The sequence below is a fragment of the Eschrichtius robustus genome, chromosome 6, assembly GCF_028021215.1.
Source record: "Eschrichtius robustus isolate mEscRob2 chromosome 6, mEscRob2.pri, whole genome shotgun sequence".
NCBI classification, from domain to species: Eukaryota; Metazoa; Chordata; class Mammalia; order Artiodactyla; family Eschrichtiidae; genus Eschrichtius; species Eschrichtius robustus.
The window spans coordinates 52,246,872-52,271,313 of record NC_090829.1 but is presented as its reverse complement, the minus strand read 5'-3'; the positions used below and the strand labels follow the sequence as shown (position 1 = coordinate 52,271,313).

Genomic DNA, 24,442 nt, shown 5'->3' with positions numbered 1-24,442 from the left:
GCTCCAGCTTCGCAGTGCCGGGTCTCCTCTGTGCCCACGCGCCGGGACGCTTTGGGAAGTGCGAGATGCATCTGGAGACAGAACGCAAAGGCGAGGCAGGGCTGGCGGGGCTGCCCCGGTGACAGGTACTTGTGTGGAGGCCGGCCAAAGGCTGGGCTGGGAGAGAAGGACTTTGGGGGAGAGGACGGGGGAAAGGGGAGGTGCCAGAAAGAGCGGTGGGTCAACTCGGTCCATCTCTCCACCAGTGTGTGTGTGTGTGTGTGTGTGTGTGTGTGTGTGTGTGTGTGTGTGTGTGTGTGTCTTCCCGCCTCCCTCGCTTCCCCTCCTCCCCGCCCAGGCTCTCAGTCTCACCTTTTCCCTCGGCCGCTGCCTCTCCCCTCTCTTTCCTCTCCAAGCATCCTCCCTGAGAGCCCGCGCCTGCTCTTCCCTCGCACTCTCTTGCGCCTAAGGAGAGCTTCTCCGGGACCGGCGCCTGATCCAGCCTCTCGGTGCAGCCGCATCCCAAAGCCAGTTAAGCAGGGCCGGCAGCATGTGGAACGCGACGCCGAGCGAGGAGCCGGGGCCCAACCTCACGCTGCCGGACCTGGGCTGGGACGCTGCCCCTGACAACGACTCGCTGGTCGACGAGCTGCTGCCGCTCTTCCCCGCGCCGCTGCTGGCGGGCGTCACAGCCACCTGCGTGGCGCTCTTCGTGGTGGGCATCGCGGGCAACCTGCTCACCATGCTGGTGGTGTCGCGCTTCCGCGAGCTGCGTACCACCACCAACCTCTACCTGTCCAGCATGGCCTTCTCCGACCTACTCATCTTCCTCTGCATGCCCCTCGACCTCGTCCGCCTCTGGCATTACCGGCCCTGGAACTTGGGTGACCTGCTCTGCAAACTCTTCCAGTTCGTCAGCGAGAGCTGCACCTACGCCACGGTGCTCACCATCACCGCGCTGAGCGTCGAACGCTACTTCGCCATCTGCTTCCCGCTGCGGGCCAAGGTGGTGGTCACCAAGGGCCGGGTGAAGCTGGTCATCCTGGTCATCTGGGCCGTGGCCTTCTGCAGCGCCGGGCCCATCTTCGTGCTGGTCGGGGTGGAGCATGAGAACGGCACCGACCCTCGGGACACCAACGAGTGCCGCGCCACGGAGTTCGCGGTGCGCTCGGGACTGCTCACCGTCATGGTGTGGGTGTCCAGCGTCTTCTTCTTCCTCCCTGTTTTCTGCCTTACTGTGCTCTACAGCCTCATCGGCAGGAAGCTGTGGAGGAGGAGACGCGGCGAGGCAGCGGTGGGCGCCTCGCTCAGGGACCAGAACCACAAACAAACCGTGAAGATGCTGGGTGGGTCTCGGTGCGCCCTCGTGCTCTCTCTCCCGGGTCCCCTCCTCTTCCCCTGCCTTCCCCCTTCTTCCTGAGTCTGCCTTTCTCCCCAGTTTCTCTAGGTCTCTGTTTCCCTGTAAGTTTCTCAATTATTCTCTCCTTTATCCGTCTTGAGCTCTGTCTTTGGTCTCTAGTTTCACTGTCTTGTCTCTCTATTTTTGTTTCTGGTTTTACATTTTTGCTCTACCTCTCTATATATCTACGTTTTGCTCTCTCCCTTCCTTTCTCCCTCCCTCCTCCCGCCCCTTGACTATCTCTTTGGTCTCTTTCTATCTCTTTGTGTCTCTTTCTCCGGATCTCACCTTTCTCTCTTTCATGGAAAAATGTCCCACCTTTGTATTTCTCTAAAATGTGTTTTATATTGGCCCAGGAACTTTGCTTCAGAACGAGATCTTTCATTAAAGAGTATATTGTGGTGTTAAAATGTGTTAAGGGTGATGTTAAGCTTCCTGCCTCAATTTGTAGATATCTAAGCTGCATTAAGAAAAGCAGGTGTTAAGGGTGAAAAAGAGCAGGCATTGATTCTAGAAAGTATTCATTGGTAAATGTAACCAAAGATGTGATCATCGTGGATAATTCTATCAGAGAAGATTCATTTTTCTTTCAACATTGTGATTTGCTTTCTGACTTGCATTTTTTTTCCCAGATAATTGCATCAATTCTGTTTACCCTGATGCTGTTTATACGGCTTTGTAAGGAAGTCAGTGACAAATCAGTGCTGGGGTCTCTGTTTTCATGATTACTTTTCTCTCCAAGTAGGATAGGCTAGATAAGCTAGGATAGGCAGGCTTCCAAAATGAGAAAAGGAGCATTTGTGGGAGCTGACAGAACTTACTATCCCTCCCCAAATGGTCCTTCAGAGAACATCTGGGTGCAGTGTCACACTGGAGTATGCTGAATCGTTATTGCATAAATTCAACTTCTTTAAGTATATGTGTTTGGTACAAGTGAAGTAATACAAAGTGTGTTCACATCCAAGCAAAATATTAATTCTCCTTGCTTTTTTTCAAAACCAGAATCTGCACATTTTATTATTTGGACATTGTAGTCAACAGTTTGTACTTATTTGCATATATAGTACTTCTTAGAAGTTATTCTAGGATGACTTTGATTTGTAATTTTACAATTCTTGAAATCCTGTATATTAAAGTGATAGAGTTTATTTAAAGAATGTCAAGTTTTTTAAATTTTTTAGACCAGTGATTCTCACAATATGACTAATAGATTGTAAACCTGCTAGTGCCCCCCAGGGTACTCTAATATTCGTGTTGCTGCTGGGGCAGTCAGTTGCTACTATGCAAATTAGTTTTGAGAATACGTTTAATAATTTCCTCTAATTTTATTTTTAAGCTGTTTATTATCCTCACTGGTGACTCTCTTTTGCCTTGACAGTTGGAAGGGAATCACTAATGTGGTACAAGTACTAAAATATTATTTTCTGTTATTTTTCCTCTGATTTCTGAATTTTAAAAACTTAATCTAAAAATGCAGAGGTCTTGAAGAAAGCAACCTTACATGGGCAAAATTAAGGCCTGGATGGATGGTAATTAATGTTAGTTGGTTTTATGGCCTTTTCTACCTTACTTATGTCTATTTTAGGTGGAGAAGCTCATTCATCTCAGTGATTCTCAATCCTGACTGCATATTCAGTCTTCTGTAAAACTTTAAAAAGAAAAAAGAGAACAGGTGTCCTGGTCTCCTTCCTAGAGATTTTAATTTAGTGAGTCTGTATTATATCCAAGGAATCTGTGCCCCAGGAAACTCTGATACATAACTATGGTTGAGTAAAACTACATTGTCTCATATAGGTTTGATCTAACACATATAAAATTGTGGACTATTGTGACTAGATTGTCTAGTTACTTGAGTCAATATGTCAACTCAAGCACAAAATCACTCAAATGGTTGTTAATTAGAAATGACTGGGAAGCTCAGTAAAAATGGTTGAATTGTTGATCCAGACAGACTCAATCTTGGTTAAAATACAGGAAAGAGCAGAAAATGATATTTCTCTGAAGTCAGTGGTCATACCACACATAATCAAAACAAAACCATGCCTTCAAAATTGATTGTGATTTGCTATATTTCTTGAACTTTGCTATATTTCTTGACATTCTCTTTCTCATTGTCCTTTCAGCTGTAGTGGTTTTTGCTTTCATCCTCTGCTGGCTGCCCTTCCATGTAGGGCGATATTTATTTTCCAAATCCTTCGAGCCTGGCTCCTTGGAGATTGCTCAGATCAGCCAATACTGCAACCTCGTCTCCTTCGTCCTCTTCTACCTCAGCGCCGCCATCAACCCCATTCTGTACAACATCATGTCCAAGAAGTACCGGGTGGCAGTGTTCAGACTTCTGGGATTTGAACCCTTCTCCCAGAGGAAGCTCTCCACTCTGAAGGATGAAAGTTCTAGGGCCTGGACAGAATCTAGTATTAATACATGACCAAGCACATTGCTCAGCAAAGTCATTGCTTATTATTCTAAACCGGAAGCCATAGCACAGCAGAACTTGGGAGGAAGTTGAAGGTTAATTTTGGAATTAGGGACACATAGGTCTGGAAACAATTGGGGGGAAAGAAAAGACAGAATTTGTAATGTGTGAGCAGTTTGATTTGATTGCACACTCATCAGTGCTCTCATACACGATTTCTGCATATTCACTGCCTATGATTTTTGCATTCTGCTGTTGGTGCTAGCAAGGGCTCTGCAATTCAGAGAAGGGAGGTGGTGTAGAGAGGGCAATTAGGTCACTTCTTACTAGACAAATTCTAACTCTGATTTCTTTTTCATAATGATAAAATTTTTTTGATTAAAAGAATGACATTAAAATAAAAAATTTAAAACATGACTTTCAAAAACGAGCAATTTTCATAGAGCACCAGATCAGTGCTGTCCAGGAGAAATATAGTACAAGGTACTTAAGTAATTAATATAAAAATTATTAATGAGAATTTTACATTCTTTTTTTATACAAAGTCTTTGAAATCTGGTTTGTCTCAGATTTTCAGCTCATCTTAATTTGGACATTGAGCGTTCATCAGTAATACTTGATTTATTGCGATTTCATAAATTTTGCAGAAGAAAAAAGTAGATTCAGTAACCTAAGCTGTCCAAACACACTTAAAAGCTTTCTAATAAATAAAACAACTGTGAGTTCTTAACTTTAAAATTAATTGAAATTAAAAATTCACTTCTTCAAGTTGTACTGGTCGCATTTCAAGTGTTCAATAGCCAACTGTAGCTAGTGGTTACCATATTGGACAATGCAGCTCTAGAGTATACGTAAAATTATTGTTAATCTTAAAAAAATATTTAAAAATAAATACTCATTCCCTGAAATCTTTTTATAGTGACATTAGCATAGCAGAGTGTTAGAGTGATAAATTCTAAAAATTACACCTAAATGCCCTATAATTTCTGCTTGGAAGAAAATGGATATGAACTATAATATGTATGCATTTTTAATTAGGTTGGATTACATGTGTTAATATTCAGGAAATGAGGCTATAAAAATTATAGAAAATCACAAATTACTTATTTGGCTTATCAAAAATACTTAAGCCACTCATAAGTCTTTGATTTGCAAATAAAGAAATAATTTATAACTTACCCTGGAAAGTTTACAGAAACTTAGTGAACATAGTAATTTTTCAAATGGTGAAAAATTCAGAATCCCTTCAATGCTACTGTTTGTTGACATTCAAAACTTTAAAAAATCTTACAGCCATTTTTTCAAAATGCCTATGCCATGTCCCATCTCCAAATTAGTCATGCTATTTACATCCCACTGCTTATCTGATAGATATGTTTACTTGGATTTCCAGTCTGCCTCGTAATCATAATTATGAATGATTAGACACCTTCAACTAAATATTGTACATTTTGGTTATAAATCTAAAACTTTCATTTATATTCACATTACTCCTTTATAGTCAACTCTTCACATACTAAATATAATCAAAAATGATTTTTTTGTACTCCCTTGTAATAATAAGTCATATAAGCAATTCCTTCATGAAATTATTGGTCCACCTATGGAACCGATTGAACTAATTAGGGAGATTATTGCCATGATTGATTTTCCCCTGCCAAAAGTAAAGATTATTATGCAGAAATAATTGATTGACTATTCATTTTTAAAAAATGAAAACATAATCATAATTAGAACAATTTCTCCAGAGAAATACTTCTAAAATCCTTCCTGACACTAAAACTGTAGTATCAATTTAGTCTAAATGCAGAACTTCAGCAAACTGATTATTCAGTTAATTCTTGGGAGTGCATAAATATTTCTTTAAAAATACTGATTCATTTAAGCCCATTGAATACTAATTAGGTCATTCAGCCTTATTGTCCTAAATAGGCCCCAGTAAATCTCAAAGACGTAATTTAATTTCCTGAAACCTTAGAGTTTTTGTCCTCAAATACATCCTATTTGAGAGGAAACAAGCAAAAAAAGGCTTGACTTCCGTCACATAGTTGATTGACTTGGAGAAAAACAAATCTAACTTTGAATTATTTAATGCCCCCACCCACCAATTTCTTGTGGGTTCATGTCCACGGTCTCAGCATAACTCACTCAAAGGGAATAGTTTCCATAGCACGGACCACCATTGTCCTTCACTGGATCTCAGAGAATAGGTTTAGAGAAAGGGATCTTTGACTGCACTCTTATACGATTGCCTTTTTATTGTTTGTAACTCCTTCGTTTCATCTTGCTCCATAAATTGTATAAAGCTCAGGGAAAAGAGGAACTTGTATGAGGAAAAATACTCCTAAAAGTCTATCACTTCACATTTAGTATGTGCCTGTTGTGTTCTAAGCTCTAGAGATTCATAAGCCCAGGATTTTATCCTTAATGAGTTCATGACCACTTGCATGTTATGTCATAGTATATGCACTGTAGTATATGTATACGTCATAGTACTAATATCTTTAAATTATGAAGTAAACATCTCCAGTTGACACTGTGCTGTGCATCTCCCTGTATTGTTGTGTATTTGACCCAAAATACATTCAAAATGGACTGTTCTTACACAAACCAGTCAAATTTGTAGATGTAGCTAATATGTCTGCCAGTGCATTCTTCATCAATGTAAGAAAAGTAAAGAAATTGGTTTCAGTTATAATCTGTGTTTCCATTTTTCTGGTTATCTGGAAGTGAGGTTTCTATCACCACACCTCACACGGTGTCACAAAATCAAGGGTTGGATTATTTTCATTATAGGAAGTGACTGTTGTATGAGAAAGAACTTTCGAATAATTGCTTTTAGGAAAACATCCATGGCAGTGAATTATTTAAAACTGTAAGTTTTGTGGCAATGAGAATGAGAAACACTTCTAATGTCTGGACAGACCTTGGAACCCATTTCTTTATAATCAACTTTTTATTGCAATGAAGGTTGTTGTGATGGGATTTGACTTGAATTTCCAGCTTTTTCACTCTAATGCTTTTATTAAGAACCTGAAATCATTACAATTTACAATTGCTAGTTCAACGTTGACAATTTTAGCTATAATTTATTTTGCTGTTTTTCATTTACTGATGTACTTGAATTCAAGATTTTTTAAAAAACTGTGAGACTTTTTGCAAGACTGGTGCCTGAAAATACTCCCATCTTTTAAAAAAGTGTGTACATCTTTAAAATGTGACATACATGTATACATATATCAAAATTTCTTGTCACAGTGTCTAAGTGAATAGAATAAAGCATTCTGCTTTCAGAAGCACTGTAGTTAGTGTAAATAATGCCATTAAAAGATGAAGACACTGTCATTCATGATTCATTATCTAATGATCCTCCTATGATTTCTTTACAATTTAAATTACAACACTATCCAGGATATATACGATTGGAACTTAACTAGATGATTAGTGACCAATGTTAATTTGATGAATTGATAACACAAATATTGTTTATCCAGAGAATAAACTCCATGTCAAAACCAACAGAAAGCAATGTGCTGGTGGCAAACGCGAACTGCTCTAAGTTCATGTCACTTATTCATTCACGTTAAATGAATTCAGTCATGTTAATTCTTGACAATAATCTGTTTGAAGGAGGTGATGGGGAAGGTTTGGATGAGGATCATCCTTAAAAAAAAAAAAAAAAAAAAAGCTGCCATGCCTATGCCCCTCCCAATTGCCTGGATATTTGCTGGAATTCCAATTAATAATTTATGCCGTGACACATAACCTCAAAGGACTACCGACTACCCTCAGAACTGGCAAACCATTAAGGCCCGCAAAAAGCATGCCTCATGTAAACACTCAAAAAATTCTACCAAAATGTTTACAGATATTCTTTCCAGAAGAGCTATTCTGCCTCCCAGCCCCAGAGAAAGTGTTTGGGAAGAATAGTTTGAAAGACTTTCTGTGATTTAAACATCTCAAATCTAAACATTTCTCTGGCTCAAGTAACAAAAACATTTATATTTTTCACTTTTAGCTCTGTAGATTTAGGACACTAAGGAGCCCTTGCTCGTATAAATATATTCAAACAGCATAATCTCCTGGTTCACTGATACCTGCTGTATTCTAGGTCTGTGCAGAATCTACAACTTGGTCGATTTATGTTGTTTCAATATGTTCTAAATGTCATTAATGATACTTCGTTTTTGTGATTCTTTTTATTTAAGGTTTTTGTGAATGTTAAAGAGTTTACTAGAGCTCTCCATGTACCTGTCTTATGAAATTAGACATTGGTTTTCCTTCCTTCGGGTGTCCTTAACCAAACAATTGCTTAATAAATATCTTTTGAAAGACTACAGCTAATTTCTTCGACTTACAGGGATAAATCTTGGTGTCTGGGTTATTTTACCTCTGCTCGCCTAGATTCAGTCCTATTTTGTCCTTTTACTTTCTGAAATATGTATTTTGCAACTCTGAGGAGGTGTTTGTTGTAGTGAGTTTTATTTCCCCAGGGGCTCCAACAGTTAATAATGAGGTAAGAGAATCCTGTAAGTATGAAGAAGACTTGGGGACCCTGTGAGACACTGTGACCCCCGTGCTCCCCCAGCTCTCTGTCACTTACAGCCTGTTACCCTCAGATCCATGGGTATTGTAGCCCCCATGGTGTTACGCTAACGTGTGACCCAGAGATTCCTGTTCATCTTGCACTCAGCAGCCACTCACTGAATGTTGGCTGGACAAATGAAAGTTTAAAGACCAGATTATGTGTCACCTGGTCATTAGCTTCCAGACATATGGATTCCAGGTGCCAATAAAATTTACGACTAAAAATTAGAAGACCAATAAAGGTGGCCGACTTTTATTTGCTAATGAAAAGACTTTAAAATACCCTACTACCCATTGTTACCATCATTTCCATTTTAAAAGCACATTAAACTAAAAAGTAAAAAGGACATAATCTCAGAATAAGGAACCATCACAGTGTGAAAATTCAATATGTTCAACATCCCACAAAAGGATATATGTATGCTGTTCATATGAGTTAATTACGATTTGGAAGCAGTATCTAAAAATGTAGAAGTAGTACTTGGCAATAATTAGTAACACGCTCAAGTAATCCAAAGAAGCAAATCACGGGATTTGTTTTTATTGATGTGCTAAGGCTTTTCCCAGTATCTTCTAATCTCCTCTGTCTACCTCTCCTTCAATTCAGTGCCATTCAGTGCCTGTCACGTTCTTTCAGGCCCTCCCTGTGGCAGACCCTGGGCCTGACTCTAAGGTGGAAGAGGAGAGACCAGCAGGCCTGCCCAGGACTTGGTAGGTCTCACATTCTGGGGTCAATCTGCAAATGCTGGATGCTTCTTGCTTCCCCACTCATAACTCATCATCAGTTTCTGATTTCATAGCCAGCTTTTTCAAGGGGCCATCAAATTAATTAGAAAGCAATACACATCTCCTGAAGAACAGTTTGACATTATGTATCAAATGCGTACAAACTTTGTATACCATTTGATCCAGTAATTTCATATCAAGACGTAATTATGGAGGCCCACAAAGATTTGTATGTAATAGTGTTCATTACGTCTTATTTATAATTGTGAAAACCTGAAAAACCTAACTGTCGGAGAATAGGGAATCTGTAAAGTAAATTCCAGAAATGATAACAGTTAGTTTGCATATAAGCAGCACTGCAGTAAGGGCTTTCAATTCCTTTTCTCATATAATCGTGCCAACATACCTAGGAGGAGGGTCTGTTGTTCTCCCTATGGGGTAGAGGGGTAACTGACAACAGAGTTTTGTCACATGGTCAGGAAACGACAGAGCTAGAATTAGGTCCCAGACCACGTTAGGTGTTAGTGCTCTCATTTCCACTATTCTAGAGCATTATGCACTATTGTGGGAGAATTTTAATAATGTGGGAAAATGTTTACCCAATATTAGTAAGTGAAAAAGCATATTGTCCCATCTTGAAAAAAAAAAAAATGCATGTTCACAGAGCAAGAAAACTGAAAAGATACAGCATACTAAAGTCCTAACTGTATTTCTCTGGTTCATGGAACTATTTTATTCCTATTTTTCTGTGGTTTCCAATATTTCTACAAAGAATGTGTATTACTCTTGTAATAATGGCAAATGGTAAACTGAGTTACTATAATTCAGAGACTGGCTTCCTTCTCAGCCCTGCTCTGGGATTCACCCTCTGCTCTCTGCCTCCAGCAGCTTGGGTTTGCCCGGCTTCTGTGCGGAGCTCCAGCCTCAGGGCGAAGTCTTCTCACCCAGCACTAACTCTGACCCCTGGACCTGTGCAGCTCCTCATTGGGACACCTGCTCTTCCACAGGGGTAAGTTTCAGAGACGTGGTGGGAGAGGGAAGCCAGCCCACATTGGGCTTGCATTCCAGTCCTGCCCTTGGAGCTGTGTGGCCCCAGGCAAGTTCCTTCCCCTCCCTCCCATGGAAACTACCAGAAGCTGGTAAATGCTCACGAAATGGCCACTATTATCATTGGTCACTTGGCAAAGCATGAGACAACCCCTATTTAGGCCTCCCTCCCTAGGTGCTCTGCAGCCTAGAACCCTTCTCCTGACTTCTCTAGCTGCCCTGACCCCAGCCAGGTAGAGGTCTCCCAGCAACTTCATGGATCATTTACAGAAATTAGAGAGGCTGGTAAAACAGCTGCAACTTTAGCAACACTGGATAATGGCTGTGGCCAGGGTGTTGACAAGGTTCTGTCAGGTTTTTCAATATGCAGCAGACATATTTTGGAGTGATCCCTTGGACCCTCTCCTGGGGGACATTTGCACCTCTGTTTGGGGAATGAAAAAATAATTTCAGCCTCAGTCAACAGGAGGCAATATAGATGGGGCAAGAGCATCTGGTTTCCTGAAAGGAGAGCTCTAGTCATGGCCACATGTTCAGTACCTAGGTCTGCTTAGCTACATCAGAATCTTTACTGAACAAGGTTTTTCTTTCAAAATTTATCCTCCAGGAACAAAGCACACAAGGTGGTGTAGCAAGGCTTGGAGCCCAAACGTTCCAGGATTTACTCCTGGCTTCATCACCGACCAGCCGTGTGACACTGGGCAATCACTTAGCATTAACCTCTCTGGGTCCCATCACCATGATCCTCATTCAACCCATGACCCTCACAGCAGCCACTTTTCAGGAAATGTCCTCCTTCTCTGCTTCACAGCCCGGATGGTGAGCGACGTAGAGAAACATCTCATAGTGCCAAGCGCTCGGTGCCTCCAAACCTTCAAGGTGAGCAAACTCTCCTGATCCATCAGCACTCCGTGGTGGTGTGTCAGAAGTCGGCTCGTTTATTCTCTACAGAACCTATTTCAGACCCTCTCTGTTCTCCTCAAACTATGCCAGCTCCTCAGCAGACACCCTAGCATGTGGTTTCAGAGAGGAAATAAGAAGCCATTCGGCAGGAACTGCCTTAGCTCGTTGTCACCACGTGGAAAAGATCACATGGAGGCACCCGTGCTCTTTGCCCCTTCTCTGTGTCACAGTGGGAGCAGCGCCCTCCTAAACAAAGCCCTTTTCTCCTCTGTACCCCCTCTCTCCTGACCCTTCATCCCTCCCCTCTCTGCTGGCACCTACCATCAGCACTTAAGCGAGCTCTGGACTTTTTGTCATAAAAAGTCTTCACTTAACTCCTGCTATGGTCCAAATTGTGTTCCCCTCAAATCTGTATGTAGAATCTCTAACCCCCAACGTGATGGTGTTTGGAGATGGGGCCCGGATGATGGCATTAGTGCCCATATAAGAAGAGACACCAGAGAGCTTGTTCTCTCTCTCTCTCTCTCCCCACCACGTGAGGACACAGAAAGAAGAAAGCCTCCTACAAGCCAGGAAGAGAGGTCTTACCAGAAACCAACTATGCTGGCACCTTGATCTTGGACTTCCAGCTTCCAGAACTGTGAGAAATAAATTTCTGTGGTTTAAGCGCCCCCAGTCTATGGTATTTGGTTACCCAGGGCAAGCAGACTACCACCACCATGCAATGCCCTCCAGCTGCCACCCTAGCTCTCTCCTCCCCTTTACAGCCAAACCTGTTGAAATGTGCATTCTCCACTTTCTCTCATTCCACACATTTATTGACCCACTCACATCAGAGGGTGATACTAGTCCTGAAAAAAAGAAAATTTCAGTAGGGTCACACAGGCCAACACTGTGCCAGGACCGACTTGGTCTGTCCAATGGGGAAAACAAATGTGGAACAAATAGCTCCCTAATAACTGCTTAACCCTAATTGAGTTGTGTGCTCTGGTGGGGAAGTGCCGGGATGGGGGTTGCTGTGCAAGCCCCCTACATTCACCCAGCCTGGTCTGGGGCACGAGACTAATGAGGGCATCCTGGGGTAATGACGTTTCTACCATAATATGGAGGATAAATGGGAGCTGATCAGATTGCTAGAGGGGAGAGTATAACTCCAAGCATAAAAATAGTATGGAAATGGTCCGAGTTGGGAAGGAGTATGTCAGATCTGAGGAGGTGAGAGGTCACAGGACTGGAGCGTCATGGGCGAGGGAAAGAGTGGCCTAGGGTGGACACTGCCCAAGAGATACGGCTTCAAAGGACATGCCAGGGAATTGATAGTTATTCTAAGAGCAATGTAGAACAAGTGAAGGGTTTGGAGTGAGAGAGTGGTGGGTAGCATTTGCATTTAAAGAAGACCACTTGTCTCCTGGTAGAGTGGGGTTGGAGAGGAAGGAGTGAATATCAGGAAACTTTTCCCAAAGGGAGAAAAGTCTTTGAGACAATGTGCAGTATTTTTTCCACACATGTTGAGATCAAAGTGAATCAGTGCAACCAATGCGGTGGCCTGTGCTTGCCTACACAAGGCCTCAGTGTAACAAGTGCAAGGTCCTAGCATTGCTGAAGACAAACTATCAGAAAGGAGCTTCCTCTTGACCTCAGGGCCATGGGTCTGTCTTGCGTTGGCATGGATGAGTCGCTGGTTTCCTGAGCCATCCATATTCTGTCCCCACTGAGGCAGCCACCCTGGGAAACATCACAGCAGATGGTGGTGCGCAGATTGGAATGGGGAAATGGAAGCATTTTCACTTTGTTTTCAAGGCCTCTGTCAACCAGCAAGTGAACGTCAAGCCCCTAGAGCCTTAGCTGGCTCGAAATCCTCCATCAATTAGGAGCCCCAAAGAAGATGTTGGAATATCTTGTTTATTCATGGAGAGTATTTTCTTTTCCTTCCTTCCTTTCTTCCTTTCTTGTTTCTTCCTTTCTTCTTTTTCTTTCCTTCCTTTCTCTCTCTCTCTCCCCTTCTTCCTTCCTTCCTTCCTTTCTTTCTTTCTTTCTTTCTTTCTTTCTTTCTTTCTTTCTTTCTTTCTTTCTTTCTTTCTTTCTTTCTTTCTTCTTTCTTTCTTTCTTCCTTTTCTTTCTTTCTTTCTTCCTTTCTTTGTAGCATAGCCTGAGACTTTGTAGAAAAGATTCAGTCTATGGGCTGGTGCTAAATCACACACTATTCGTCCTTTACCCCTTCATCTCAATGAGCAAGGACTACCCATTTCCTGAAGAATGAAGTCTAGAATTTTATGCTGGGTTTCAAGGCCCTGCCAGTCAGATCTGCTCAGCTGTCTTTTGCATCTTCATTGCTGCCCTGCGTGCCCCTGAACTCCAGCAATCTGAACTATTATTTTGGTCCCTGCTTGGGCTCTGCATTTCCTTGTTTCTGCCCTTTCATTCAACAAATATTTATGGAGCACCTACTATGTACCTAGATAATAGGGATAAAGCAGTGAAGAAAACAAGGTTCCTGCTTCACAGAGTTCACATTCTGGTGAGAGAGATAGGTCATAAATATCATTTGATCATCTTTATTTTTCTGTATGTCTGAGAAAAAAATTTAATTCGCCGTAAGTTGTACCATTTGAGAAACCATGACAGTGAACATTTGTGACCATTTTTCTAGACATTTCTCTCTATATATTATACACGCACCTCCCCTGCCCCACACACACACACACACACACACACACACACACACACACTTTTACATCAATAGGATAAACTATACTTTGTTTACAACTCAAGAAATTATTAAGGAAATCTTTCCATGCCACTGAGTACTAATAGGGATCGTCATATCTGTATAGTATTCTATTAATTGTATTGACTATAATTTACTTAACCTTCTCTAATGGCCTTTATGTTATTTTCCTTCCTTCTCTATTTTTCCGGCCTGAAATGCTCTTTCATTCATTAACAGATATTCACATGACTCAAACTCTCAGTTACTTCAGCCATCTGCCCAAATATCAGAAAAGCTTCCCTGGGTAGCCTACGTAAGAGACTACCTCTCCCTGTCCCTCTGTTCTATTTTCCTTCAAAGCACAGACCTGAAGGAACTGAGGGACCAAGCCATATGACTATTTGCTAATGAATGAAAAGGCATTTCAGACTGGAAAAATATAAACGAACACGACTCCCTATCTCCAGTAGGATAATGTCTGAGTCCTTAACAAAGTGTAGTCTCCCATGACCTGAAGACCCCTGAATCAATTCTTGTGCTCATTTTCTCCACTCCAGCCTCCTGTTCGGCATCTTCAAAATGGAATGCTGGTAATTACTCTATGAAGTATCTCCCTCTTTCCTCATTGCCTTGCTAGGCTCTGCCTTCCAGGAACTTTAATACCAAGTAGAATGGCATAAGCACCATTCATCCATTCAGTGTTTGCTGAATGTTTACTTATTCTTTAAGACACATGTCAGGTATTACTTCCCGGTCTCCATCACCGACACCACCTCCCCAGCACCAGTAAAGGGCACTTCTCAAGGCCACTAGAGTACAAGTGTCCTTGACCATTCCTCTCTCGTTCTATTTATCTCACAGAGGTAACTATCTGTTCACATGTCTGGCTCCAGCACTAGAATGTAAACCCACACGATCAGGAGTTTTCCTCCCTAATTTTTCTCTGTACTTAAAACAGTGCTTGACATAAGCAAACTTCTCCATATGTATTTGTGGAACGATTGAGGGAACAATACTAAAGAAACCATAATTTTTTAATTGTGCAGTAGTGCTAGAAATCTCTCTGTTGAGGTCTGTGTAGCACAATCTTACACAAGGCTGACTGACTTGTGCTGGCTTGTCATGACTATTATATACTCCAAATCTCATAGAGAAACGAGTCTCTAGTTTCATCTCTTAATTAAAAAAACTGAGCATTGCTACCTACGTCATCCTTTTCACAGGGCCTTCACACTCCCTCTCTCATCTGTCCCACAATGACCCTGCCAACTAGGATTCCTCCTCAGAATGAGCATGAAGCCCAGCACAGCTCTACAAGGTGATGTGACTTGCTGAGGGTGGTGTATGTTGGTTACAGAGGAATCAGAATTAGAATCTGGGATTAGTGCCTGATTGTTTTGAAAGATGCCCGTCATCTAGGGATCAGTTTTATTGACTTTGAAGGCTCAGCAGGGTACTCAGGAAGAAGAGATCTAGGCTCTACCTCTCAGGGGCAAAATCCAAGAAGAAAAGAGCCAGAGGCAAGGAGAGAGTTGATGTCACTCTGCCATACCATCATCTTCTCTTGATCCCCTGTAACCCCTCTTCTGTCCACCAGGAAGGAATAGAGAGATACTTCGATTATGCAGTGATGTGTTTCAATTCAAATGCCCTCAAATTCATCAATGTTGATGGATACTTCAGTCCAAAACCCTGGGTTAAGTGCTGTGGGAAACCAAAAGATGAGTGGGGCATCCACTGCCATAGTGGATAATTGTATGAACAAAAAGAATTCCTATGTAAGCAGTATTCATACATTCATATATAAACTTACTTACTGAAAACATATTTACTAAATGCCCACTGTGTTCCAGGCAAGGTACTAGGTGTTAGGAATACTGTGGTGAAAAGACAAGGTTTATGCTCTTGTGGTACTTCCATTTTACTGAAGAAGAATCAGGATAGATAAACATTTATCTGCCTTAAGGAATTTGCCCAAATAACAGCCAGTGATTCAAGCTTCAGCAGTGTGACTCTAGATCCTTGTTCTTAGTCAGCATCCTATTCTACCTAAAACCCCAAATTCCTGAAACAAAATAGGAAACCTCGTGTATGGTCAGGCCATTCACGGTGGTTGTTCCCCTGTTTTCTGTATACCCCCTGCTCAACCAGGCCCTGCTTCACTCACACGACTAGCCAATTCTCTTAATTATAGGGCTTAATCAGTAACTGCCTGCATGCTTGCCCCCTGCCCCAGCGCCTGGTTTCCCTGGTAACTGATGAGCCCACCTGACATCGATTCTGCCTATAAATGATAGCCTCCTTCTCCCCCGAGTGGGGAGTGTTGTTGCCATGACCTGCCTGCTGCCGGCCATCCATGGTGGGAGTGTCGCTCCAGGACCTTTTGCTTCAGACATGTAATAGCCCCTGTCCAGTATAAACCATTGATGTCTCTGTCGCTGTATGTGGGCTCTTTATTTAGTGTCGAAGCTGAGCAACTACAAGGTTTGCAGGCCTGCGGTGGACGGCCCAACAACTGAGCCAGCCAGGGGGCCGAGGAAGCTCCCGTGAGCACAGAAATGTCAGGAAATGAGGTCGGGGAATGGAAGGTTGCAGAGGTGATCCTGGGGTGGCCGCCCACCAGCCTGTGAGGCCCTGGGGCAGCTGTCTACCACGACAGATGTCTCTCTTCCATTACAGTGACGATATCCTGTTAACCTCAGAGTCTCTTTCCACCTTAAAAGTAGCAGCCCCGCGCTCGTGGCTCATCTGACTGCACGGGGATGGCGGGTGAATGCAGACAGAACACAAGGACCTGGATTATCTACAAAATGCTAGCATACCCCCGACCCACCCCCGCTCAACGACTACAGGCACAGGCTTTAGGGATGTTAACTGAGGGACAGGATTGGGAACTGGAGTGGCCAGTTACCCGGAGGGTCTGGCTGGGCCTGTGGCAACGGCGTAATCATAAGGGTGCCCTTGGGCTTCTGGTCCCACCTGAGGAAGGAGGCAGAGCCCTGATACAGTGTGATGGAACAGCAGCGACATGTGTCTACAATGCTGCACAACAGGTGGAGGACGATACCAAAAGGCCTACCGAGTCAGGGAGCAATGCGAAACACCACTCTTCGGGGTCTAGAACAGCTGTGTGTGTGACCTACGGGACCCACGGACGTCGATAGTGACCAAGGAACCCACGTTACTGGCCGTGAAGTTCAGGAAAGGGCCGATGCAGATGAAACGTGCTGGCATTTCCACGTGCCGTACAGGCCCACTGCTGCCGGGCTAATGCAGAGGATGAGTGAGCTGCGTCAGCAACAGGTGAGACGGGAAACCCGCTCTCAACGTGCGGACACACGCCAGGAGCAATGGGCCCAGTGCCCACGCCACGTGAACCCAGAGGCCGCGAGCCCACGACATCCGAGTTCAGCTGTTGACCACCGAGGGATGTTGCCAGCTATCGGTCAGGACGATAAGTCGCTTTCGCCCTGGCCACGGCATCTACCCCCAGGGAACACATTATACAACTGGCCCTGAGAGCGGCAGGTAAGTCCCCGGGGGTTTGGGTTTGCTGCCTCGTGGGGAATAGGATTAGAAAGGGATTTACAGATCTCACCTGTCTCCTGCCCGGCCCCACCTTAGACCACTGAGGTAATTAATCCAGGCCCTGACTGAAGGAAGGCACCAGCATATTAACCCCATGGGCCCCTCCAGGACTCAGCACTGGCTGTAGGGACTGAGGGTGGAGAGGCGGGATGGTACTGCCCCCCAGGACAGGAGCCACAGGCAGGGGTGGCACTATCTCAGGATGCTGTTACTGCTTGTATTTTGTTTAATGGTCGTGATCTTCCCCACACTGTGCCTGTTATGAACATCTCACATTTTGTCCCTAATCTGAGTGGAGGGAATCTGTTCACGAACTGGGTGACAATGGTGGCCTCGCTGGAGTCTGAGTGCTGGGTCTATAGCAAGATGCCATTGTCATTCTCCTCTGGACTTTCATGAAAAACTGACCATATAAGCAGCTGGCTCCAAAGTTTGCCCACTTCTTGGACTCCTGATACTCCTTAGCTGCTATTGCCTGTATCGCGTTTGTGATATTTGGTTGCAGTGCCCTCTCTGTACCTGACCCCAGGGGTATCAGGGAGGAGAAGTGCACCAAGATTGTAAGGGTGGTGCAGGGTCTGTAGGGGTGGAGGGTATGGTCAGGCCACTCAAGATGGCTGTTCTCTTGCTCTCCGTCCATCCCCTGCTCGACCAGGCCTTGCTTCACTCACATGACTATCCAATCCTCTTAATTACTGGGCTTCATCAGTAACTGCCTGCGTGCTTGCCCCCTGCCCCAGCCCCTGGTTTCCCTGGCAACTGATGAGCCCACCTGACATCAATTCCCCCTATAAATGGTAGCCTCTTTCTCCACCAAGTAGCAAAGACTGCTGCTGTGGCCTGCCTGCTGCCGGCCATCCACAGTGGGAGTGTTGCTCCAGGAACTTTTGCTTCAGACATGTAAGTTCCCTTGTCCAATAAACCATTGATGTTCCTGTTGCTGTATCTGGGCTCTTTCTTCAGTCTCGAGACTGGGCAGCTACAGGGTTTGCAGACCTCTGTAGGGTGCGGCCCAACACCTGGTATGCAGGACCCAGGAACATCTTTGCAGAATTGGAAGCAAAACAAGACTGACTTTGTCATATTCAAAATAGATAAATTGGAACTTACCTCCAGAATTCCCATCATTTGTTATAGCCTGTCCCCAAATCTCCAGGTGGCAATGTAATAAACATAAAGCTAATAAAACATGAGACATGGAATGGTGTGGGACTGTTCCCCAAGACCTACTCTGCTTATGATTATCAAATGATGTATGCTTGCTATTTCCCAATAATATCTCACTACTCTTAACAGCCTTTTTAGAAGTCTGCCTTTATCTTAGCAGGGGCAGGGGACAAATCAAAGCAGAAAAAAGGAGGATTTGGGAATGTGACGAAGAGCTGGATGCTACTTCTGACACTGAAGCCATTATCCTGGTCTCAGGTGGCTCATGTGGGCTCCAGACCTTCAACTCTCCTGGAGTAGTTCATGCACGAGGGAGAACACAGTATCACTCCCAGGTGAGGCTCCCACTGAGAATGACCAACCTTGGTTGATGAGAAAGGCATCTTCTATGAAGGAGTGCCAGTGGCTCATGTCAACATTAGGAGCATAGCTCTGGAATATTAGAGAAGAAATCTAGCGATGGAACAGTAATGAAGTAGGGAAGGGAGTGAAGTGTTTGAGCAAAAGATTCTGTTCCCTTTGAACATGAAGACAAGCTGCCCATTTAGACCCTAGAAACAAGGGAGTACTGGGAGGGAGGTACTGAACAAATGACACTTAAAAAGGCACTGTTGACTCAAGGAGAGTCTTGTTTCTAAGTTCAGTAGTAACAACTCAGCCCTTTAAAATTCAAGAGGAAAACGGATACGGGCACAGGCCCCATGATCTTGGTGTGGCTTAGATTTCAGTTCAGGCAGGATTTGTGACTTCACTGGGTGGTGCTAATGAAACACAGGGCACGTTGACTCATTTCTGCTTGACATTTAATTTGCTGCATGGTTTCTAGCATGTTCTATCTGATACAGGTGTTTTCAGGATGGATAGATCATTCAAAAAGATGCCTTATTTTTTAAAGAGGTGGTAATACTAAAAAGAAAACAAAAAAGGGTAAGATTTAAGTGCTGTACAAGTTTAAACTTTCAACCCTATCTAATTCATGATTCTTTCAATCGTAATAGGTCATTTATGGACTGTCTACTGTGGTTTTGGCCTCAAGTTTAATATGCCTGGTAGAAATCCAGAGGGGAAAGATGAAGACTCAGGTAATTCTGATTAATATGTGTAAAAGGAAGACATAGTCATCTTAAAGCCTAAAAAAGTGGAAAGCTTTTTGACTTGCCAAAGCATAAAAATAATAGGATGTGATTGACTGAATTGAAGATTTACTTGGCAATAATGTGGTAAAAGTTTTAATAACCATTGCTGTGTTTTAAAAGTGGTGGGCAATAACACATTATATCGTATAAACTTGCTAGGAAGTGGAGGAGAAAATGGAGGTAAGAACGCATCTGTCTAAGAAGTAGGTCAAATGTTTGTCTGGCATATGCTCTGAAAGAGAACCTGTGCTAGAAATGGGAGATAAAGAAAGAAGAGTATCAAGAAGGAAGCCGGCAAGAGCTGGGCTCCAGAGCCAGGCAGGCAGGCTTGCAGGTAATTCCTAGCTTTGTTGCTCTGTGATGTTGAGGCTATTTTGACTACAGTTGCTGCATAACAAATTACCCTAGAACTTGTAAAGTGAAAACCATTTCATTTTGCTCCTAATCTTATGGGGCAGAACTTCAGGAAGGGCTGCGCTGGGTAGTTCTTGCTTGGGGTCTCATGAGGCTGCAGTTAGACGTTGGCTAGATCTGCCATCATCTGAAAGCTCGAGGTTGAGCCACATATGGGAGCAAGATGGGGGCTGTCGGTTGGCAGTTCAGCAATGTTCAGGTGATGCTTCAGCATAGCAGCCTTTGGGATGGCAAACTTCCTACCTGTTGGTTGTTCTTTGCCAGAGCAAGTGTTCTAATGGAAGCTGGTGGTAGATGCATGGCATTTATAATGAAGCCTTGGAAGTCAGTCATTTCAGTCATACTCTGTTGGTGGAAGCAGTCACAACCCCAGGGGTAGGGGGAATTAGACTCTGCCCTCTGACTGGAGTGGCAAGGCCACATTTTAGAGGATGGGCGATATGGTTGTAGCCATCTTTCTAAAAATCTGCCACAGTGGCCTTGAGAAAAATAACCTCTAAACTTAGTTTACCTGTCTGTAAAGTGAAAATAACAATATTTTATGAAAGATTATGATAACTAAGATCATCTATACCATTTTTCTAGGTTCCACGTATATGCGTTAATAGACGATATTTGTTTTTCTCTTTCTGACTTACTTCACTCTGTATAAAACAGGTAACTAATGAGAACCTACTGTATAGCTCAGGGAACTCTACTCAGTGCTCTGTGGTGACCTAACTGGGAAGGAAATCCAAAAAAAGGGGATATATGTATACATATAGCTGATTCACTTTGCTGTACCGTAGAAACTAACACAACACTGTAAAGCAACTATACTCCAATAAAAATTAATTTTAAAAAAGATTATAACTAAAAGAATAATGCTTATATGAGACTTAGCCTGGTGCTGGAAACCCAGTGAATCTTTCATCAATGTTTGCTGTTAACAGTCCTGGAATTCGGGGTGCTTACTCTAGCTCCCACTTTTACAAGACTAGGGTACAAAATCATGCCATATATCTTTGTAATCTTCAAATTATAAGTACCTCTAACTCTCCTCTTACATATCCTTGAGGAGATTCTTTTCTCCTCCCTAGGGTCTGACCTCCTGTGACAATATCAAAATACTCATTAAGTCCTGGTCATTCACTTTCTTGACACTGCTCCTTGGGTCTCATCTTTGCCAGAGAAGTTTACTTACTGTGGTAGGCATTCCCACAAAGGCTGCTCAGCCTCTTCTGTTCTAAACCCTGTCTTCTCTGCCCAAGATCCAAACTATTCCTCCAGGCCTTTCACTCCCTGAAGGGAATTCCTTGCCTCACTAAGAGTAGAGGTCCCTCCAAATAGGAGTTTTCTCATCACCATCTCCTCCACTTCCACATGTAGCCCCACCTGCACCCATCCTTTTCTTCTCACCTTAGGTCTCAAAATATAGACACACATCTCTGGTTTCTAAGGCTGAGTACCTCAGTCTTGCAGTCTGTTCCCATCCTTTCTCTCTTCTATGGAACATCGCTACACTGACGGCGCCTTCTCTTATAGCTTCAGCTGCCTCCTTGAGATTGTCACCTTCCCTTGAGTCTGTCAAATGCCAAAGCCTTTCCAAGTTTCTAAAGCAAAATCAACCAGCTATACCCTTTCTTCAGTCTTACTTCCTGTCAAGCTGCTGTACTCTCCTCTCCTTCACCACCGGCCTCACTGCCTCCAAGTCCTCGTCACCATTCATTCTTTACTCCCTGTAATCTGTCTCCTGCTCTGTCTTTCTAGAAGCTGTTCTTGCAAAGGACTCTTGGGGCTTCCTGATTTAAGCTGCTGTTTTGAGGTGGCTTGTTGGACAACAGTAGTTAACTAACACAGTGATCAATCCAGGATCTTGACCCACGTGATGCTTGCAAAGCCCAGTCCTTCCACATCAGCAGGTCATGGAGAGTAAGGCTAATGCATTCTTGTGGGGACTTTGACTTTCAAGTGAAGGAGTCTTAGGAAATATTTAGAAATTTTTTTTTGCCTTTTTAAATCTGAAAGTCTTACATTAAGGAGTATTGTATATAGAGGGAATGGGGGACAGAGTTTTAAAGAAATCACTTAGGAAGCTTTTTCAAAACATGTGCCTGTCTTCTACTTTCTCACAGCTCTTTTGTAATTTGCTCCCTGGCATAAAGGTAGTTGGGGATGTTTGGAGTCTGTTTCTACATCCTTGTTGAGATCCAGACCAACACATTCTTTCACAGGGAGAAACTGAGGCCTAGAGTAGCCAAATGACTTCCTTAAAGTGTCAAACGTGCTAAAATGCCAGGAATTTTGTACTCAGTTTTTAGGTACATATGGGTTTATTTTTATGTGTGTGTGTTTTTTTAAAAATGATTGGATACATGTTTATAGCAAGTCAAGCCATACAGAGGTCTATTTAAAAAAAAATTCTCAACCTCCTTTTCTACTTTATTACTGAGGTAATTAATTGTAACAGTTTGTTAAACCTTCCATACTTCTTTATGCTAACATTTATTTTATCTCATCAGTGATATATTTCCAGGTAAGTAAAAATGGTCTAATTTTTCCCATTTTTAAATTGATAGTTGATATACCGTAAAAGGTACCTCTTTAAAGTATACAATTCAGTGGTTAACATAACATATTGAACAAGGTTATGCAACCATCATCATTACCTAATTTAGAACATTTTCATCACCCCAAAAGGAGACTGACCCATTAGTAGTCACTTCTTAGTCTTCTCTTCAGTCCTGGTAACTACTAATCTTCTTTGTCTTTATAGATTGTCCATTCCAGACATTTCATATAAATGGAATCATACAATACGTAGCCTTCTGTGCCTGGATTCTTTCACTCAGCATAATGTTTTCAAGCCTCATCTTTGTAGCATGTATCAGTACATTTTATGGCCAAATACTTTCATCATAAGGATAAGCCACATTTGTTTACCCATTCATCAGTTGGACATCTGGCTATTATGAATAATAGTTCTATGAGCATTTGTGTATACAAGTCTTGTGTGTACACAAGTCTTAACTATTATTTCTCTTGGATATGTGTACCTAGGAGTAGAATTGCTGGGTCATATGGTAATTTCATGTTTAACTTTCTGAAGAATTGTCAATCTGTGTTTCAAAGCACCTACACCATTTTACATTCCCAGCAGTGTATGAGGGTTCCAATTTCTCCACATCCGTGACCATATTTGTTGTCATCTTGATTATAACTGTTCCAGTGTGTGTAGTGTGATATTTCATTATGGTTTTGATTTACGCTTCCCAAATGAGTAATGATGTCTAGTGTCTTTTCACGTGCTTATTGGCCACTTGCATATTTTCTCTGGAGAAATGTCTATCCAATTTTTTTTAGCCTGATTTTTAATTTTTAAAAATTTTTTAAATTTAATTTTGGCGGCATTGGGTCTTTGTTGCTGCGCACAGGCTTTCTCTAGTTGCGGCGAGCGGGGGTTACTCTTCGTTGTGGTGCACGGGCTTCTCATTGCGGTGGCTTCTTGTTGTGGAGCACGGGCTCTAGGTGCGGGGGCTTCAGTAGTTGTGGCTCACGGGCCCTAGAGCGCAGGCTCAGTAGTTGTGGCATACGGGCTTAGTTGCTCTGTGGCATGTGGGATCTTCCTGGACCAGGGCTCGAACCCATGTCCCCTGCATTGGCAGGTGGATGCTTAACCACTGTGCCACCAGGGAAGCCCTAGTCTGATTTTATTTTTGAATTGCAATAGTTCTTTGTATATTCTGGAAACAAGTCCCTGATTGAATATATAATTTGCAAATGTTCTCTCCCATTCTTTTTACATTCTTGGTAGTGTCCTTGATGCACACAAGGCTCAAAATTTTAATAAACTCTCATTTATCATATGTGCATATTTGTCATATCTAAGAAATTGTTGCTTAATCCAAGGTCATGAAACTTGTACGTTCTAGACATTTTGTAGCATTAGTTCTTACACTTGTTCATTCCATTTTGAGTTTATTTTTCTACATGGTATAAAGTAAGGGTTTAGATTTATTCTTTTGCATATGGATTTTCATTTATCCCAGCATCATTTGTCAAGACTGTCCTTTCTCCATTAAATGGTCTTAACACCCTTGCTGAAAATCAGTTGACCATAGTTCTATGGGTTTATTTCTGGACTCTTCAATTCTATCACATGTATCTGTGTTTATCCTTATGTTATTACCAGATTATCTTGATTTTTATAGCTTTGTAATAAGTTCTGAAATTGGGAAGTGTGAGACCACCAACTTTTGTTCTTTTTCAAGATTGTTTTGGCTAATCTGAACTTCCTGAACTTCCACAGGGATTTTAAACTCAGATTGTCAATTTCGTTAATGCACCTGGAGTTGCAATGAAGATTGCGTTGAATCTGTAGGTCAATTTGG

The 24,442-nt window shown here is 42.7% G+C and overlaps 1 protein-coding gene across 1 annotated transcript; it reads left to right on the top strand.

Moving 5' to 3' along the window:
• Positions 1 to 529: 529 nt before the first annotated feature.
• Positions 530 to 3,806, top strand: GHSR (growth hormone secretagogue receptor). The gene is made up of 2 exons (XM_068547417.1): positions 530 to 1,325; positions 3,502 to 3,806. Exons 1-2 carry the CDS (start codon positions 530 to 532, stop codon positions 3,804 to 3,806), a joined length of 1,101 nt encoding a protein of 366 aa, XP_068403518.1.
• The last annotated feature ends 20,636 nt before the right edge of the window (positions 3,807 to 24,442 follow it).